Source organism: Chrysochloris asiatica, unplaced genomic scaffold (assembly GCF_000296735.1).
Source record: "Chrysochloris asiatica unplaced genomic scaffold, ChrAsi1.0 scaffold00071, whole genome shotgun sequence".
NCBI lineage: Eukaryota > Metazoa > Chordata > Mammalia > Afrosoricida > Chrysochloridae > Chrysochloris > Chrysochloris asiatica.
The window spans coordinates 409,689-430,640 of NW_006408589.1; the positions used below are offsets into that span (position 1 = coordinate 409,689).

The following is a 20,952-nucleotide window of genomic DNA, read 5'->3' on the forward strand; positions in this document are numbered from 1 at the left end:
GGAGGTGTGGGGGTAGGTGCTGTATTTTGGTTTTATCCTATAAATAGGCTGCCTGTTTGCACTTGGCTACTAAAAAAGTTGGCAGCACAGACCCACTCAGAGGCACTACAGAAGAAAGACCTGGAATCTTCCATAACATGACATCCATTGAAAAGCTGTATGGAGCACAGTTGAAATCTGACATTCGTGAGGTTGCCATGATTTGGAATTTACTCAACTGCAACTGGATATTTGCTATATCCTAGCAATTAAGCCCTAAGACCCTCACTATCTGGGCAAAAAGGAATGCAGGTATGTGTTGCTTAACACCCACGATATGTTCTCTGAATTATGATCCTACGCGATTTACCATCCTGTGAACAGCATATTATATATAGTATACATGTTTGTGTATATTCGATTCAGGATTCAAAGCAACCCCCACACAAGCTGCTCTGGCTCTTCATTAGCACCTGGAGCTCGGGGTTTGCAAACTTGCACCTGTACTTGGCTGCTTCTGGGTATGTTATGAAGCCTGGACAGAATAAGCCCCGAGGGACAGAAAAGGGCAGCCGCAGTTCAGTATCTCCCCGCGGGCACCAACCTGCAGGGTGGCCAGGCAGGGCCACAGAAGCCATGGCTCTGGCTGACATCCTGGCTTGGGGGTTCCAGCCAGGCTGTGGCAGCTGTGGGAGCTGAATTCTAGCTGCTATGGTACTGCAAACTCTTCCTGGAACTGACTCAGGCCCCTCCTCTCCTACCCACAAATGTTATACGTAGGTGGACTTTGCCCAAATAGATGTCATGCAACTGCATACCTATATCTCTAAGGAATAGCAACCCTGAACTTGGCAGTGTGAAATGGGCATGAGTACATACAAGAACCATATGCTCACTTAATTGCCACTGAGTTGTTTCTGAATCATGGAATCCCACTGTGTGTCAGGGTAGAACTTTGCTTCATAAGGTTTTCAATGGCTGACTTTTCAGAAGTAGATCACCAGCCCTTTCTTCCAAGGTACCTCTGGGTAGACTTGAGCCTCTAAGCTTTTGGCTAGCAGCCAAATGATTTAACCCTTTGCACCACCCAAAGACTCCAAACAGTAGATGTTACTTTGTCAAAGCAAAAGCTTTCATTGGAGCTATAACCAGGCCATTGTAGTCAGTGAGACTCTCAGGCTAACCGGTTTACCCTTCCTGAGATTTGAACAATGGTCCTGAAGATGGTGGTTCCATCTTGTCCTAGGTAAGGCCCTGTCTGCAGGGAATGGGGTAAGCAGAACGCTTCTTTGGTCCCGGGAAGCAAGCAGGGCAGCTCAATTCCACTTTATCACTGAAGGCCCAGTAAAGCTAAGAGTGGGGAGGACAACCCAATGTGTACTCATCTCATTCTTCTGAAAAAGCCTGGAGCAGTGTGGCAATGATGGGCTGAACCCGAGAAATCAAACCATCAAGACAATTTCAATTCATGGCAACCCTATATGTGTCTGGAGAACAGCATGCTGGCCTGCGGGTCTGAAATGGCAGTGATCTTACGGAAGATGACTGGGCTAACTGCTTACAGCATTTGTCAGTTCCTGTACAGGAGAAAATGCTAGGCTGTGTCTGCAAGAATTCCCATGTGTCATGGCAAAGCGATTATATAACTAACATGCCCATGAATGTTTCCTGTCCAGTGTCGGCCAAGTGGTCATTAGGGTAATGAAAGTTTTTGCTTTGACAAAGTAAAGGCTCCTTACTGTTTGCAATCATTGGGAGATGTCAAGGATTACATTGCAGCAATTCCAGGAGTTCAAAGGCAAGTGAGGCTTGCAAAGGTGGAAGGAAGAACTTCATTATACATACTTTCATCTCACATTACACGTGACTTGACTTTTCTGCGTCAAAACAGGCTGAAGCACTACCTTACGACATTCTTGGAACCCTTGGTGGGATCAGGATGTGTTCACACAGCCATGTGTCCAGTGTGCACATGTTGGAGGCAGACTCCATGGGATCATGTCTTACCAGCAGTGGCAACGGCTCGAGAGCCAAGTACCTACTGAGAATTAGGTGGCTGCTAGTTGTCATTTGATAGGCACAGCGAGAGGAACCAAACCCACCGCTCTTGAGTCGATTCCAATCCAGTAACCCTATATAGGGTTTCTTAGACTGTAAATCTTTAGGGGAGCAGATAGCCTCATCTTTCTCCTGGTGAATCTGAACTACTACTGACTTTGTGGTTAGCAATATAATACCTAACTCACAGCACCCCAGAGCTTGTACATGAAAGGAAATAGAAAAGGGGCCCTTAAATGCAGGTGCTGTTGACACTGAAGGTGACCTCCAATGCATTCATTGTCACCTGAAAACTGGAGACAGTCGTAACCTTGTTATACTGTTGGCTGAGTAACCCACCTTTACTACTCCTCATGTGCAAAAAGCTATCACTTTTATATCAAACTAGTATGATAAGACACTAAATCGATATAAAAGTGACAGCTGGACCAAAAAATACCACCTTGATAAGTGCAGAAAAGATTAAAGTTGTCAAAGACTTCATTTTGCTGGAATTCACAATCAACACTCATGAAAGCAGTGTTAAGAAATCAAAAGACGTGTTGCATTGGGAAATTCTGCTGTACAAGACCTCTTTAAAATGTCAAGAGCAAGGATGTCAGCTTGAGGACTAAGGCATCTGGCCCAAGCCATGGTCTTTTCAATAGCCTCATAAGCATGTAAACGTTGGACAGTGAATAAAGACTGTACAAGAATTGATGCATTTGAGTGATGCTGTTGGAGAAGAATACTGGCTGCCAGAAGAACAACAAATCTTTGTTGGAAGCAGTGCAATCAGAATGCTCATTAGAAGTCAGGATGGTGAGACTCCTTTGTCTCTCATACTTTGAACATGTTATCAGGAGGGACCATTACCTGGAAAAGGACATCATGCTTGGTGAAGTGGAGGGTCAGTGAAAACGAAGATGCTCAACAAGATGGATTGGCATAGTAGCAACAACAACAGGCAACTGTTCTATTGTGCATAGTGTCACTATGAGTTGGTACAACTTGATGGCACGTAATAACAAGTATGATAAGATGACAATTTCTAAGCCTTGTATCCACCTAGAAATCTGGACTTGCCTTAAAGATCTGATTTTGCTTAAGTTTTGTAAGAGGGTTGGTTTGGTTTATTACATAAACTTCCTGATTCTCCATTGTTCCTAAAGTTGCCCAGGCCAAAAGCTTAAGAATATAAGAATCAAGAAGTTTGCCTGTAAGTCAAAAGGTTGCTTGAATCAACACATGTTATAGTTGTTAATCGCTGTAGAGTCAGTTCTGACTCATAGCGACCCCGTATAGGGTTTCCAAGGAGTGGCTGGTAGGTTTGAACCACCGATGTTTTGGTATTAGTCCAGTGTTTATCCTACAGCACCACATCAGGATGCCCAGTAGAAATAATATAAACATAATTACTTAGCGGAGATCTGGTAGTGTAATAGTTACAAGTTGGGCTAACCTCAAGGTCAGCAGTTTGAAACTACCAGCCATTCCATGGGAGAAAGATAAGGCTTTCTGCTCCTGTAAAGATTTACAGCCTCAGAAACACTACACAGGATCACTATGAGTCAGAACCAACTCTACGGCACCACACAGTCACCACCAACACCACCAATGACGGATTGGAGTCCAGGTGTGGCACTGTAGTAGGATCAGCACTAGACTGCTAACTACAAGGTTGGTGGGTTCAAACCTATCAGCCGCTCCTTTAAACCCTATACAGGGTTGCTATGAGTCAGAATTGACTTGACAGCACTCAACAACAACTTATCAGATCAGAGTCATCAAAGAATAACACAGGCTGTATGTAATTCAATATCTGTAAAGTTTTGAATCTACAAGATTGATCATTTATTGTCAGGGTTATGGAGAACGGTGTGGATGGTCCTCACTTTAAATTTATTCTGTAGGTCTCTTTCAAAGTCTAAATCACTTTCTATAAGGCAAGCAGGGAGGGACAGAGAAATGCCATATATATATATTTTTTTTTTTTTTTTTTCTCAGTTCAATTGAAAACCACTGAAATGTCAAACTTGTGGATTCCAGATCGTGGCATACTTTGGTAGTTTTAAAATATAGCCATTGTTCCAGAACATACACTAAATCCTTAGAAACTTTAAACAGCTAACAGTTTTGTCTCAAGGAACAGCTTTAGGAACAGGCTTTCTCTCTCTATGCTGCTGGTGGGGGAAGGTCCTTATGTCTTCCGAGCTCCGAGCAATCTTCATGTGGTTTGGCACCTCTCTTTCCCCATCTTTGCTCTGCTTGTTTAATCTCTCTCATATCTCAAAAGAGACTGACTCATGATACATTTTACAGGATCATCATAACAACAACAACAAAACATTCCTAAATGGGATAAAACCACAAGCACAACCTGAAAATAAAATAAAAAATAAAAACCACATCCATTGCCATGGAGTTGATTCTGACTCAGCAACCCTAAAGGACAGAGAAGAAATGCCCCAGAGGGTTTCCAAGGCTTTATAGCTGTACAGAAGCAGGCTGCCACAGCTCCTCCTGCTGGTGGGTTTGAACCACAGCCCTTTCAGTCAGCAGCTGATCATTTTAACCACTGTGCCACCAGGTAATCCCACAGAGGTTAGAATTTATAATACACATTTTGGGGGCACACGGTTCAATCCACACCAACCAATGAACCACCACTGTCCTCACAAGTAGTATATAGATCAATAAACATGCCTGATGGATATTTACAATTCTACTAATAACTGAAATTTACAAACCAAGAAGTGCTTGGTTTGTAAATTATGTCCTCCTTTCAAAGCTTTTTAGTGTCTCTTCATTTTAACGGCTTCTAAGACCCTAAACAATTTACCCCAAAGGGCTGCACTCTCCCCATAATGCACTGCTCCTACTGAGAGGAAAGGAACCCTTTCCTCCTGACATACTGAATAATGTCAGTTCCCAAACACTGCGAGAGTTAAATGAGTTACCCTATCCCACCACCTCCTACTTGCTATAAGAATCGGAAAACTAAGGTCAAACACGAATAATATGACATTAAATCATGGAACCTACAGAAACTAATGTAGAGAGAATGCATGTAGAAATGCCATGAGAGTTTTCAGTTACAATTTCATCCCATAGTATTTCCAGGCCTTGTAGGGAGGTGACTGCTAAATTAATGATTAGATAGGATCACCAAATACGGGAGAATGGTGATTTACAAAGTGTTGAATTGTCATTGATAGAGATGGAAAATTGGGCAGAGGATGGCTGCACCACACAATCGATGTAAGTGATCTCACTAAACTCTGTACATAAAACATATTGAATTGGCTAACACTGTGTTAAGGAACTCTGGTAGCGTAGTGGTTACAAAATGGACCGCAAAGTCAGCAGTTTGAAACTCCCAACTGTTCCGCGGGAGAAAAGATGAAGCTTTCTGCTCCTGTATAGATCTATAGCCTCAGAAACCTGTATAGGGTCACTATGAGTCGGAACCAACTCCACGGCACATAACAATGCTGTGTTATGTATGAATGTATGAATTCACAACAAATACGAAAATACACTGGGGTACTGATTCAGTTTTCCATGAAGGTGCTGATTCAAATTATTATTTCTATCTCTGTATAGAATAGATGTTGTTAAGTATTGTTGTCAAGTCAGTTGTCAGGGTTTCCTGTATTGGGTTTCTGAGGAGCAGCTGGTGGATTTGTACAGCCAACCTTACAGTCAGCAGTTCTGTGCTGATCCTACAGTGTCACACCAGGACCCCACACAATACAATGACTCATGAACACTTCATACACATAGTGACGTTTAAGTACAGAAGCACATCATTCCAAAGTCACACCATTTCCTCGTTTTGAACCCATGATGAAAATAAGTGTATAACTGAGTTAGACAGAAGGGGGCAGCAGTTTTTATCTGCGAAAGCTTTGTCAAACATCCAAGATTCGAAATGAAATGCTTTGGAAACTTCTTTTTTACTTAAGTAAGTGTCTGAGAAAGACTAGCCTTCAATTTTGCTACTCGCTATTTATGTAGAGAACACCCTGTATAATTTGAGGCCTAAAAAAGGCACTAAAAAGAACTGAAAGGATGACAAATAGAAGTGGGACTTACCTTTAAGAAGGCTTTCTTTTCTAAAGCGTTCATGATAAATGGAGGTATCGCTGGAAGTAAAGAGAGATCCACTTAAATCTTTATTAAATGACTATTTTCAGCTCACATCCCTCCTTCCGCCCCACAGTTTGATGAAAGGCTTATTCTACTTTTAGGATCTTTTCACACTGTCAGTGAAAACTAGTTGTAATAATTCTTTAAAACATTTTAAAAACCCACTCTTCCCACTTCTTAGATTTTTTTTTTTTTAAAGGTGCTATATTGGAGTCCTGGTGTGGTGTTGTACGTTCATCACTGGACCGCTAACTCAAGGTTGGTGGTTCAAACCCACCAGCTGCTCCTTGGAAACCATATACAGGGCTACTGTGAGTCAAAAGTGATTTGACAACACTTAACAACAACATGGATTGAACTGTGTCCCCTAAAAGTATGTGTTGTAAGACCTATTCCTCTACACCTGTGGTTACAGTGGTATTTGGGAATGGGTTTTCTTTGTTGTGTTCATGAGGCAGGAGTAGTGTAGACTGTGTGTGTCAAGTCATCTCTTTTGAGATGTAAAAGGAGATGGAATAAGCAGAGATGGGGCTTGCCACAAGAAGATCACCAAAGTGTCAAGACTGACTCAGAGAAAGCCTTCCCCACACCTCCTCCTAGGTTAGTGATGAGCTGTGACCTCAATGCCCTCTGTGGACTGGCCCCAAGCCATTTGTTGACTTCTTCACAGAAGGGCTGGGGCCAAATAGTCAACAAAAAGCCTGTTGTTGTTGTTGTTAAATGACTTGGAATCCGTTCTGATTCATAGCAACCCTGTATATGGTTTCCCAGGAACAACTGTTGAGTTTGAACCACCAATCTTGTGGTTCAAACTGATCTTCCAGGTCTCAAAAACAAAACAAAACAAAAAAACAACCCATGCCAAATTCAATCGTTTACATCTTCAGTGTCTTAAAAATAGCTCACATAAGCAGATTTAATCATTTGGGGCCTGATTGCTTTGCATACTCTGTAATACTATGCCCAATATCAAAACCGTACCCAGCATCGGCATAGATAAGACAAAAGCCTGCCGTTTTACAGATCCAAACCGCTGTCACTCATTGTAGCTTTCTGACTCAGATTCCCATTAGACTGCTGAGTGACATCACCTAGACATATCTCCCTTAAGTCCCCTTGTTCCCCTTTTTTGGTGTTTTGCACCCTCTTCCTGCACCATTTCCTCGTGTCCAGTTGTTAGGGACCTGTCTCCCCACTCCATGCAAAACCTAGCAACAGGTTGGCCCCAACAAATAGCTTTGCAACACTGCCATCTTGTGGTCATATTTTTTTCCTTGATCAGCCCTGAAGTTCCTCAAACACACTACGTAAGTGGACTTTGGACTTTCAACTACATCCAGGACTGCTTCAGAGTCACCCTCACAATGCACACTGGTGTCTCATGAGGGTGTCAAGGCAATCCTTTGTTAAGTCAGATAAAGGTGGTTTCCCCTTGTACCTCCAAGTGTCCTTCATGCATTCTTCTCTATCTTTAGGTGCTTAATCGCACTTGTCTGCTAATGTGTATTCACAGAGTCAAAAAGATCTTAAAAGGGGCAAAAAGTATCTGAGGGAAAACTTCTCAACAGTTGATTAAGTGTGTTATATTTGAGGAATTAGTTTTAATTGTCAAATACTATTTTCATTCAGTATGGATTACAGCTCAGTGTAAAGAAAACAAAAATCTTCACCACTGGACCAATAAACAGCATTATGATAAATGGAGAAGAGATTGAAGCTGTTGAGGATTTTGAGTTGAATCAATGCTCATGGAAGCAACAGTACTGCATTAGGCAAATCTGCTGCAAAAGACTTCTTTTAAAGTGTTTAAGAGCAAAGAGGACACTTTGATTAGACTAAGGTGAGCCTGACCCAAAAGCTAAGATATTTTCAACTGCCTCATATGTATGTGAAAGTTGGATAATGAATTAGGAAGATCAGAAAAAGAACTGATGCCTTTGAATCACGGTGTTGGTGAAGGATATTGAAATTACCATAGACGGACAGAAGAATAAACAAATCTGTCTTGAAAGAAGTACAGCTAAAGGCTGGTGAGACTTCATCTCAAGTACTTTGTACAGGTTACGTACCAGGAGAAAGCAGTTCCTAAAGAAGGACAGCGTGCCTTGGGAAGTAAAGGGTCAGTGAAAAGTGGAAGATCCTCAAAGACATGAGCTGACACCGTGGCAGCAACACTGGGCTCACATGTGACAATTGTGAGGATGATGCAGAACCAGGCAGTGTTCCGTTCTGTTGTGCATGGGGTCACTAGGAGTCAGAACTGACTCAACAATGGCACCTAACAACATTTTCACTTAATTTACAAACTAAATCAAACATGCTAATTTCTGGCTTGTCTGTTTTCTGTTGAAAAATTTAACTCCCAGATACCTGATTTTTGAAGAAGTCTGTGAAGCTTCTCTAGGCTCCTGGTTTGAGGGTAGTTCTAAGGAGTTTCAGGGGTGGACCAGACTAAAGCCAGAGTGGATTTCCTGCATTTGTTCACAATGACTTCAAGTCCAAGCTTGATACCCATTTTATTAATAGTTGCTCTAACCATCCCAGCTTGGTCCATGTTCTAAAGATTCACAAGTGATACAAAGAAATCTTCAGTAGAAACTATTCTTATCCAAGGGCTTTTGGAAGTTTTTGTTTTTTTTTTCTCAAGATTATGAAGATCAAATTCTTTCCCTTCGAATTCTAACTCCTCTGCCACCTCCCTGGTCCAATCCACCATCAGCTTTTGTTTGGGGTATTGCAAACAGACTGCTCCCATTCACTCCTGTTCTTCAGTTTATTCTCAACCTAGCAGCTGGAGTCCTGTAGTTAAAAGTAAGTTGGATTATGCCAGTCCCCTCCTCAAGTGCCCCCTGCTCATGACTCTCTAGCACTTAGCTTCAAAGTCAGGGCTCCAAGTGCCTGCAGAACGCCCACATTCTGCCTCTGGCATTTTACTGACTCCTTTCCTTGGCTCTCTGCATTCCAGCTGCACTGGCCTCCCTGAAGTTCCCTGCCTCCCTGCAAGCTCCTGCCTGTCTTGCTGTCTTCTCTTTACAGAATACTCATCCTCTGACAGCCACTTGGCTCAATGCCTCTCCTCAATCAGGCCCTTTCCAAACTTCCTGCCTACTTCCACTCCAACATTCCACATGGTGTTTTTCCCCTTAGCCCATGTGATAGGTAAATTCTGTATCGCCCCTCCCCAGATATGTATTGGAATTCTAACCCCAATACCTGGGCTTTCTTTGTTATGTTAACGAGGCCATATCTGTGGAGGGTATATCTAAACTTAACCATAGGAATTTCAATGACCTCATACGCATGTGAAAGTTAAGACAGTGAAAAAGACAGAACCTAGAAAAATTGATGTCTTTGAATTACGGTGTTGGAGAAGAATATTAAATGTCATTAACTGCCAGAGGAACTAACAAATCTGTGTTGGAAGAAATACAGCCAGAATGCTCCTTAGACGTGAGGGTGGCGAGACTTTGTCTCTCGTACTTTGGACAATGTTATCAGGAGGGGCCATTCCCTGGAGGCTTATTAAAGTGGAGAGTCAGCGGTCAGCGAAATAGAGGAAGACCCCCAACTAAGTGGATTGACACAGTGGCAGCAGCAATGGCATCGGGTGTAGCAATGATTGAGAGGATGGTACAGGACCAATATGTTTTGTTCCGTGATGCACAGCGGTGCTATGTGCTGGAACCGACTTGATGGCACCTAACAACATCAACAAACCCTAATCACTTCTCAATGATAGAAACAGCAGATCAGACACAAAAGGAAGCACATGCAGAGGAAGACAGACTGTATTTAATAAAGAACGGAGAAACTATTTGTCTAGGAACTCTAAATAATGAACAAAGAAGGCCCTTCCATTACAGCCACTCTCTGAACTTAAGACTTCTGGCCTCCCGAACCATGAGAGAATACATTTCCATTCTGGAAAGCCACTCACTGGGAGCATTTCTGTGACAGCAACTAGGAAACTAAGATACCCCTTATCACTATCTCCTATGGTATCTATTTTACTTATTTTCTGCCTTTCCCACTAGAATATCCATTCCACCAGGGAGGCAGTTTGGTTGTTGTTGCTCACAGATGCCTAAAAGGAGGTTGCTCAACATCCATTCACATTCACTGACTATGTGGATGGAGCCAAGCTTCTACTGACCCATGCCAGGGGCTGCCATGAGGATCCTAGAGACAACAACTTGTGTGATGGCTTGCTTGGCAGCATTTGCTGATTCACCCAGTCGGTTCCCGTTTTCATCCGTGACAGGAATGCCAACCTTGAGCTCCCTGCAGAGAAAATACACAAAGAAGATCACAAATGTCCCTATGAGAGGGCTTGAAATATTACTAAGTTGGGAATGACCAAGTCCCTACCTAATCCAAAGAGCCACCTCAAGTGTTGTTTTTAGCACTGTGACATGCTTGTTTTTTAAAATGCCATGAACATTTTGTGATAGACACAAAATTAAAATAATACTAGTAAAAATTTTTTATAAGAAACTTTTCCTCAATAATGGTATGATTTAGAGCAGCGTAGTGGTTACAAATTGGGCTGCTAACCTCAAGGTCGGCAGTTCAAAACTACCAGCTGTTCCATGGGAGAAAGATGAGGCTTTCTGCTCCTGTAAAGATTTGCAGCCTCGGAAACCCTGTGCAGGGTCACTATGAGTAGGAACTGACTCCATGGTATTTAACAACAATAACAATGCTAACTTACAGATAAAGCTAATTTCTGTGTTCACATGCAACTTTGAGCAACTTTCCAAATGAGAAATGGTTATTAACTATAGTTATTAACTACAGTTATTAACTATCCTATGGTGGCACCATAGGATAAGTACTGGACTTCAAAATACAAGGTTGGTGGTTTAAGCCTAGCAGCTGCTCTGTGAAAAAAAGATGAGGCTTTTTGCTCCCACAAAGATTACAGCCTCAGAAATCCTATACAGGGTGGCTATGAATTAGTACAGACTCTATGGCACTTAACAACAACAGTTACTAATACTATCAATGTAACTTGAATTTGGAACCAGTTTTTCATTATCCATTCCAAAATACTTTATCTTATTCTTTCTTCTCCTTTAACTTTAGCCAGTTATAAAATTTATTTCAAAGATATTACTTTATTATAACGTTTTATATTATAAAGTTAATATTACTTTCAACCAAAAGAAAATTCTAGGGATTAACAAGCCTATTCTAGAGAATAAGCTTTCTTGGCACAAACCTTTTTGGTCTAGTCCTATACAAATGTAGTTCTGTGAATTTACATGCTGTGGCTTTTCTATCCCAACTCTTCTGAAATGCCACCAAATGACTGGCTGGAACTATGCAAACACAGTGTACAGATTCTAACACCAAGACTGCTTAGTTTGCTAGCTTTAAAAGCAGCCAGCTCAGAAGCAGGAACGGAAGACCCCAGGTCTATCAAGAAAGATGAGCCTCAAATGGAGTGCACTCAATTCACAATAGGAGAGATGGTGGTCTGGAGAGACAGAGCAGCTTTGGACTTCTGGATCTGTGGACCGAGTAAATCTAAGTGCCTATAGGCAGGAGGAGTTCAACTTACAGAATGTGTTCTTTGGGCACTTACAGACTGACTAAAGATTTGTATCACATGCCCGAGGAGGGCAGAGACTGAGCTCAAAGGCAAGAGCAAGGTGTGCCTGGAGTAGGCAGAGAAGGGTGTTCTTGGATGGAGAATTGCTGCATCCTGAGTTGTTTCTGATTTGTACTCTGTTCATTTTTCTAATAAACCCCATAATTATGAGTATTGTCTATGAGTTCTGTGTGGTCACTGCAATGGATATGAAACAGAGAGTGCTGTGGGAAAGTTGGTTGGTGTCAAAAGTGGAAGAAGAAGGTGACAGGGTGGAGGCATGTCTAACCTCAGCCTCATAGAAATCAGTCTTGGGCTGATTTTGAATCTGATTCTTCTTCCCCTCTGTCAAATCATAGAAAGTCAGACAAGACAGGACCTTCACATAATTCTTGTATAACTAAATGGGAGTGTTAAAATGCATTCTTAATGGCTATATATTCCTGAGTGATTCAGTGTACATCCAAAAAAAAAAAAAAAAAAAACCCAGAAGGAATGGAAGCAAATGCTGTTGAATGCTGATGCATGGAGAGGACTGTCATTGCAATGAAGTGAACTACGATAGGATGAATGCAAAGCTGATATTCTCCCGTGTAAACTACCACTCAATTCACAATAAAAACATCCAAAAAAAAAAAGAAATGTATTCTTAAAACTTTTCATTACAAACAAACAGAGCAAAGAGTAAACTATACTCCCTGGTACTTACCACCAGGTCATGGCTAATTTTGCTTCATCTATATATATATCTATTCCTCTTCCTAACTCCAAAAGCAAAAAAAAAAAACCAAAAACCAAAGAAAAACAACAAAACACCAAACCAGTTGTTGAACAACCCCATGTGTTACACAGTAGAGTTATGCTCCACTGGGTTTTCTTGGCTTTAATTTTTATGGAAGTAGATTGATTACCAGGTCTTTCTTCTGTGGTACAACAAGTGGGTTTGAAGTACCAACCTTTAAATTAGGAGTCAAGTTCAAATAATTTATGCCACCGAGGGACCTTTCCTCAGTCCAAGTCCAATATTATTTTGAAGCAAATCCCTGTTTTCAAATAATTTCATTTGTAAATATTGAGATAAAATATTACAAAGCTAATTATTCTGAGAGACTCTACTGATAAGAACAAGACCTTTCTCAGAATGTATATTAATCTTACCTTTGCCTCATTAATGGAATATTAATGCAATTAGCAGCAGCTACGGCAGCGAAGGGGACAAAACGTCCTATCAGGGGTGAGACATGCTGCAAAAAAGACAGTTGCAAAACATTATCTTACTTTTCTGTAATACAGAATGGAAACACTTATTTTTTCATGAAAACTGTTAACAGGTTTTAAGAGTGTTATTTGTGTACCCACCATCTCCACTGTTGGCTTGTTGAACTACGGTGGCCTGTATGTTGCTATGATCTTGGAAGATAGGCCACTGGTATTTCAAATGCTAGCAGGGTTACCCCCATGGTGGACAGGTTTAGGTCAGCTTCTAGACTGGGAAAGACTAGGAGGAAAAGCCCATGGCCTACTTCCCAAAACTCAGCCAACAGAAACGTATGGGATCACAACACAACACTGTCTAACCTGAGACTAAGTAACCTCAGATTGGCAAGCATTTAGCACTAAGTACACAGTGACAATCACAGACCAGGGTCTTGGTCAGTGTTACTGGTCATAATCCTTCCCAAGCTGAGTAGAAGACAGAATTAAAAATAGGCAGCTGATGTGGGCTCTGGCCCCATGGACTGAGTAAGGCTGTGTGCCTGTAGACAGGAGGCTGCCTTGCAGAATGTGTCCTGTGAACATTTAAATGAATATATAGTCTTTGTTTTGTATGTGTACATCAAATTTTTTTTCTTTGTTCATTTGTGAAATGTAAGTTGTAAATGGGGAGCCATGGGGAGGAAGCAGGATGACTGGTGTTGCAGGGAGGGAACTGTAATCAGTGAGATGCATCAGGGTGTGTGATTGGTTGAATGTAAGGCTGATGATCTTGCCTGTACAATAAAAAGTTAAAAAAATATATACAGCTGAAAACAATAAGTATAATACTGAGTTTCCACTGAGTAGATTGTGACCCTGTGTGTTACCAGGCTAGACCTGAGCTCCATGGAGCTTTTCATGGCTGAATATCAGGAAGTATATCAGCAGGTCTTTCTTCTGATGTGCTACTGCGTGGACTCAAGTTTCCACCTGTCCAATTATCTTAACAACTGGTACCACCCAGGGACTCGAATAACTATAAGACAACCATGTTATGATTTGGACCATTTTGATAAAGAATAGAGGGACGGAGAGTCAGAGAGGCAAGAAGAAAATCAGCTTTCTAGAGAACTATAAATCAGAGTACCTTGGTTAGTGCATTAAGTCCTAAGGCGGTAGCTACAGCACCGGTTGTGGCAGAAACATAGGCTGTTCCCAATTCGCTGTAAAGAAATAACATAACATAACACAAACCACACGTGCGTGTGAGGACACTTTGGGGCAACGTTTTTTGAAGAGACGTGAAACATGTAAAAGATCAAGGTCATTATCACTTCACATGTAGTGAAATCTAAAGAAAAGGCAAGCAGACCCATAATAAATGTGGTTCTTCAGATACAACCTCAATACAGCCTAACAGAATATGTGTGCATGGGGTGGAGATGGGAAGGTCGCTGTGAGAACGTAATCAACCAACACCAATTGCCATTGAGCTGATTCTGACTCATAGTGACACTGTATAGGGTTTTCCAAGGCTGTAAATCTTTACAGGGGCAGAAAGCCCCATTTTTCTTCCTCAGAGCAGCTAGTGGGTTTGAATTGCCAGCCTTCCAGTGAGCCGTCTAGTGCTTATCCTACAGAGTCACCAGAGATCTAAAAATGTGGGAATATGCCTATTGGGTTAAATGCATATAGTGTGTTTGGTTTGTTTTTTTTTTTAAAGCTTCTCAAAATATTTATATGTAAGATTGCCCATTGAAAATTTATACCTCACTGTATAAAAGACTAAAAGTCTCATCTTCAAAGTAAAATTAAACAAAAGCAATGATCTTTTTAAGAAGTTAACTTCAGGGACTGGAGGAAATGAAGGTATGAGAAGTACTGCTGAGTGGCAGAGTTTAATAACTTCAGTTCTGCGTGTTCCTAGAAGACCAGGGGCTATCAAAGGCAGTTTTAACTGAGAGAACAAAAAGCATTTTTCTTTCAAGTGATGCAAAAAACCCTCAACAAAACCATGCATAATTTTTTTCAGTTCCAGAGATCATCTATTTTAAAAACAAAAGTAAAAGTTACACCACCATGGTCTCCCTTTGATTTCTGCAGAAATCATACTGTGCTGACCTAGCTACTTAAAAAACTTTTTTATTACTGTCAAAATATATCTTCCCCAATATTTGCCAGTTTAGCCTTTTTTTTCCCCACATGCAAAATTTAGTAAAATCAATTTCATCAAATTGTACATGTGAAAAAAAAATGTACATTTTTTTCATATTGTACAACCATGACCAATACATCTAACTGCCAAATTTTCCATCACTATATACAGAAACTTAAAGCTTTCAAAAATAACTACCCCACTTTTTTCTCCTTCCCTCATGTTCCTGGTAGCCACTAATACATTTTGGCTGACCTGACTACCATTGATGTTAACGACTGTCACGTGCGTAGGGCTGATGGGGGTACAGCTTGTCATTTCTCACAGACTATACCCTAGCTGCCTGCTATGCATTCTGAAGGGAAGGGAAGGTGGACCAACCTATCGGCACCGCTTTAACAGTGTACGTATGGCCTGAGATAAAACAAAAAACTAAACCCAGTTGTAACTCATGGTGACCCCACGTGTGTGGAGTAGAACTGTGCTTCCTACTGTTTTCAATGGCTCGGATCTTAAGGAAGTAGAGGATTCAAACCACCAATCCTATGGTTAGCAGCCAAGTGCAAACCACTTGCATCAAAAAACAGCTATCTTAATAGAAAGGGAAGAACAGAACCATTTTATTTTAAAATACGTTATATAATATTCTAAATAATACAAATAAGCTGTGCACATATGCTTTTTGAAACACAGGAATGTTATCTCTTAATCTGATGAAAGATGGAGAGCTGAAGGTGATGGTTAAATCGTGCAACTTACTTTACAGTTAGAGGGGCGTCTCCACTTCTGTTGGTGTAATTGACTACCGCATTGAAGGACTGGTTAACCCACTGCCAGAAGAGCACCGCTGGTGTAGACCTAAAACAGAACAGCCATCAGACCAGGAACATCACTTATTACCTCGCTGCCATACAGAGCAGAAAGCATGAATACCAGCCACCAAAGAGGTCCCATACAGGAAAGACTGCACAGAGGGGGACAGGCTGCACTGAGGCTCGCTGTCTGCTCAGTCGGTATGGCGAAGCTGACTTTTGGTCTCTCAGACTCAGTTTTTGCACTGACTAGATAAGATCAAGGGCTGGTACCGAGTAAAAACAAAACACATCTCTGTCTATGTCTGTTTGAATAAAGTAAAAAGAAAATGTACTTAATAGCTTTTTCTTTCTCTAGCTCATTTTCTTTTGTGTCTAAGCCCCTCAAAAACCAAACCCTCCTACCCAAAATGGGGGGACTACAAAGGCAAGAAATGACTGACTTACAAGCTCTCAAGAGGGAGCCTAGATAGAGAGGGCCTGGAGAAAGGCAGAATCTCCACTGAGTAGTATGCAATCTGTCTGGTGGGGCTGATTAAAGGAGATGGGGATAGGTCTCTTGTGATACAACAGTAAATAATTGTTACTAGGACTGACTGTGAGTGTTGGGAATATATAGGTAGACATTTTGTAGCAAAAGGAGGGGAGTGATTAACATTTCAGTCTAGGAGCAGAGGTCCCTGGGACCATCAAGGGAGAAGAGCAGAGTGTGGGACCCTACTCAGAGAAGCAGTGATGTCAGAGATGGAGGCAGAGATGATGACGTGGAAAGATGGAGCGGCTGGGGACTTCAGACCCAGAAAAGGAGAGGGGCTGTGTGCTGACGATCAGGGGTCAGGCTTGCGGGGTGTACCCTTTGGTTGTTTGATGATGCATGGAGGGGACTGTAACTATGGCAATGTAACAACATACAATAGGATGAATGTAAAGCTAATGTTCTCCCATGTAAACTATCACATAATTCACAATAAAAAACTTTAACAAAAAAACCAAACCCTCTGTCATCGGGTTGATTTCAACTCATAGAGCACCTATCCATGAACAGAGCAGAACTGCTCCTTATGGTTTCTGAGGGTATATATAAATCTTTACAGGAGCAGACAGCTTCAGTTTTCTCCCATAGAGACAATGGTGGGTTTGAAACTCTGACCTTGCAAGTGAGCGGCCCAATGTTTAGCTCACAGTGCCACCAGAGCTCCTTTAGGCTTAAGGAGGAAGTTAAAATTTAACATCCTTTTGAACAATAAGCAAAAAACAGAAAAAACAGCCAGTTGCCGTCAAGACACTTCCAGCTTATGGTAACCCTATGTGTCAGAGTAGAACTGCACCACGGGGTTTTCAATGGCTGATTTTTCAGAAGTAGGATGCCAGACATTTCTTCCAAGGTGCCTCAGAGGGGTGGGGAGAATTGAAGGGCAACCTTTTCAATCAGTTGCTGAGCTTGTTAATTATTTCCACCACCTGGGGACACCTTGAGTAAAAAGAATGCAGAGGCAAAAGGTAAAGCAGATCCCTAGGGATGCAATCTATATACAAAATGGAGCTAAAAAATGAAGTGGCATTATGTTTCAATACAACTCTTTACCCACATAAAGTATACTTTAAGCTTTCACAGTGCTGAATGAGCATGACTTACCTATAAAACGTCATCATGCAGCCAGTGATGGTCATGTTCATTGGAACCTGAGCAGACATTCTTCCTATCAAAATCATCTTTTCACCCGTGTCAGGATGAAAAGCTGAATCATAGATGTACTTTGCTCTCCATAGCTCATTTTCTGTAAGACCAGGAGGCACAATTCCTTGTCTAGAAAAAAACAACAAATCATATGGCAACTGTGCCCTAGACCAGCAGCTACTATTTGTTCAAAAGCTTACTTCTTCTCTACAACAGCTGTGCCTGCAAAGAGCAACATGAATCTATCTAATACACCCACCCAGTACACGGAGTCAATAAAATCTTCATCACACAAAAGTCAATAACCATTGAAAATGAACATTTCAATCCCATTCTCTAACAATCTGTAAATGGAAAGAACAGAAATTTACCTTGTAAAAGAGCCATATTCAACTTTGAAATAGCCTGTGCTAAATTACCGATCTGAAAATGTATTTTGAACTTTGAGAACTTTAGAGTATTTTTTAACCAATCAGACAAAAGTTATGGCAATTAAGAATATTAATTCCTTTTTTAAACCAGTAGTTTAAAAGCCTAGATAAAGCTCTTCAGTTCAAAAAAAAAAAAAAGTTGAGTTCATTATTCATGATTTTTTTTCTCCTTATTAAAGAAACCCATCCATTGCTAGAAATTAGTTGGCACTGTAGGATACAGCACTGGACTGAAAGGTCAGTTTGAACAGCAACAACAATATAGAAATGCATTAAAACAATTGAAATCATTCAAGCCTTTGAGAGAAAGATAAGGTTTGCATCATCACTGTTGTTTTTCGTGGGTACATTTCCCATCTCTTTTGTATGCCCGCATCACACTGAACCTGCTACTTTGTTTTTATGTTTGCTGTTGTTAAGTGTTGTTGTGTCTGTTCCGACCCATAGTGACCCTGGATAGGATTTTTGAGGAGCGGCTATGGTTCAAACCTACCTTGTGGTCCAGTGCTTATCCTAAAGTGTCAGAATGTAACCATCTTTTAAAATCAATAATATATTGTGAACACTTCTCTGTATCATTATTCTTCTATAACATCTTTTAAATGCTGCACAGCATTCCACCATATGATCATAAAATAACATTGTATCAGCCCCCTCCCCATTGTTGGATAAATGCTATATAAAATATTACGACTTTAGTTATATCTTTTGCTCATTTTCTCTACTTCAGGATGTCTTTTTAATCTGCAGCGGCATCACCCTCATCATTATTTACTCCAACTTGCTATGTGCTCCAGTTCCAATATCCATTGTTTGAACTTGACAGTCCAATTTGATATTCAGTAAAGCAATTTTCCCCACTCCATTACTTCTTTTCCAGAATATCTTTACTCAATTTATTCTTCCAGATAAACCTTAGAATCATTTTGTCAATTTTACTGGTACTCATAATTGCAGTTTGACTGGAATTGTTTTATTCTGGAGAGAACTGATACCTCGACAGTATTGAGCCTTCTACCCAAGGCTCTTTTGGAGTCAGGACAACAAGACTCATATACTTTGGATATGCCGTCAGGATGGACCAGTTCTTGGAGAAGAGCATCAGGTTTGGTAAAGTAGAAGGTCAGGGAAAAAGAGGAAGTTTCTCAATGGGATGGACTAGCACAGTAGCTGCAACAATGGACTCAAACATGTTGACAGCTGTGAGGATGTTGCAGGGCTGGGCGGTGTTTTTGTTCTTTGTACAAAGTAGCTGACTATGAGTAAGAACAACAACAATCTAGGGCTTCTCTTAACTACCTACAGTGGGCTGGCAAGGAACCCTGGTGGTGTAATGGGTTATGCATTGGACTGCTAACTGCAAGGTCAGCAGTTTCAACCCAGCAGCTGCTTATGAGAAAGATAGGGTTTTCAGCTTCTGTAAAGATTTACAGCCTTGGAAACCCTAGAGAGCAGTTCTACTCTGCCCTGTAAAATCACCATGAGTTAAAACAATTAAGAAACATCTAACTGATAATTGTTGTTGTTGTTGTTGTTGTTGTTAGGTGCCATCAAGTTGGTACCAACTCATAGCAACCTTATGCACAGCAGAATGAAACACTGCCCAATCCTGGGCCAACCTCACTACTGTTGCCACGCTTGAGTCCATCGATGCTGCCACTTGGCCAAATCATCTTGTTGGGGGTCTTCTTAGTGCTGGTTAATAGGAAATGACTGACTTTTTATGTATCTAATAAGCAACTACTAAAGGTCAGATGGAGAGAACAAAGTAGTATAGTGACATGTGCAAAGACCTGGAGTTAGAAACCCAAAAGAGAAGAACAAACTCAGCATTTCTCAAGCTGAAAAAACTGAAGAATAAATTTAAGTCTTGATTTGCAAGACTGAATGAAGGATTCCAAGGACAAAATATTGAATGATGCAGAAAGCACTGAAAGAATATGGAAGGAATACACAGAGCCACTGTACAAAAAAGAAATGGTCAATGTTCAACATTTCAAGAGATAGCATATGATCAAGAATCAATGGTAACGGAGGAAGAAGTCCAAGCTGCACTGAAGGCACTGGTAAAAAAAAAATAAGGCTCCAGGAATTAACAGAATACAAATTGAAATACTTTAATAAACTAATACAGCACTGGAGGCACTCACACATCTATGCCAAGAAATTTGGAAGACAGCTACCTGGCCACGTGCTTAGAAGAGATATATTTGTGCCCATTCCAAAGAGAGGTGACCGAACAGGGTGCGGAAATCATTGAACAATATCATTAATAGCACTTGCAAGTAAAATTTTGCTGAAGATAATTCAAAACCAGCTTTAACAGTATATCAACAGGGAACTGTCAGAAACTCAAGCCAGATTCAGAAGTGGATGTAGAATGATGGATATCATAGCTGACATAGATGGATCTTGGTTGAAAGCAGAAAATACTAGAAAGATGTTTACTTGTGTTTTATTGACTATGCAAAGGCAAAAGCTTTCGGCAGTAATGGATCATGACAAGCTATGGATGGCACTGTGAAGAATGAGTATTCCAGAACACTTCATTGTGCTCATAGTGAGCCTGCACATAAACAAAGAGGTACTCATTTGAACAGAAAAAGGGGATACTGAATAGTTTTAAATCAGGAAAGGTATGGGCCAGGGTTGTATTCTTTCACCGTACTTATTCAGTCTGTATGCTGAGCAAATAATCTGAAAAGCTGGAATTATATGACATGGCATCAGGATTGGAAGGCAATTCATTAACAACCTGTGATATGTAGATGATCCAAGTTGCTGGAAGTGAAGGGGAGTTAAAATACTGATGAAGATCAAAAACTACAGGCTTCATTATGGATTGCACCTTAATGTCAAGAAAAAAATCCTCACAACTGGATCAACAAATAACTTTTCATGATAAATGGAAAAAAGAT

The 20,952-nt window shown here is 40.9% G+C and overlaps 1 protein-coding gene across 1 annotated transcript in view; it reads right to left on the reverse strand.

Annotated features, from left to right (window-relative positions):
* Positions 1 to 20,952, reverse strand: part of SFXN1 (sideroflexin 1) — a 69,864-nt gene that overhangs the window by 13,089 nt on the left and 35,823 nt on the right. The window contains exons 3-8 of the mRNA XM_006864793.1: positions 17,562 to 17,732; positions 15,873 to 15,971; positions 14,106 to 14,181; positions 12,920 to 13,005; positions 10,322 to 10,449; positions 6,115 to 6,164 (exon numbers count right to left, since the gene is read on the reverse strand). Coding sequence (XP_006864855.1) covers positions 6,115 to 6,164; positions 10,322 to 10,449; positions 12,920 to 13,005; positions 14,106 to 14,181; positions 15,873 to 15,971; positions 17,562 to 17,732 — 610 coding nt within the window. The remainder of the gene's footprint in view (positions 1 to 6,114; positions 6,165 to 10,321; positions 10,450 to 12,919; positions 13,006 to 14,105; positions 14,182 to 15,872; positions 15,972 to 17,561; positions 17,733 to 20,952) is intronic.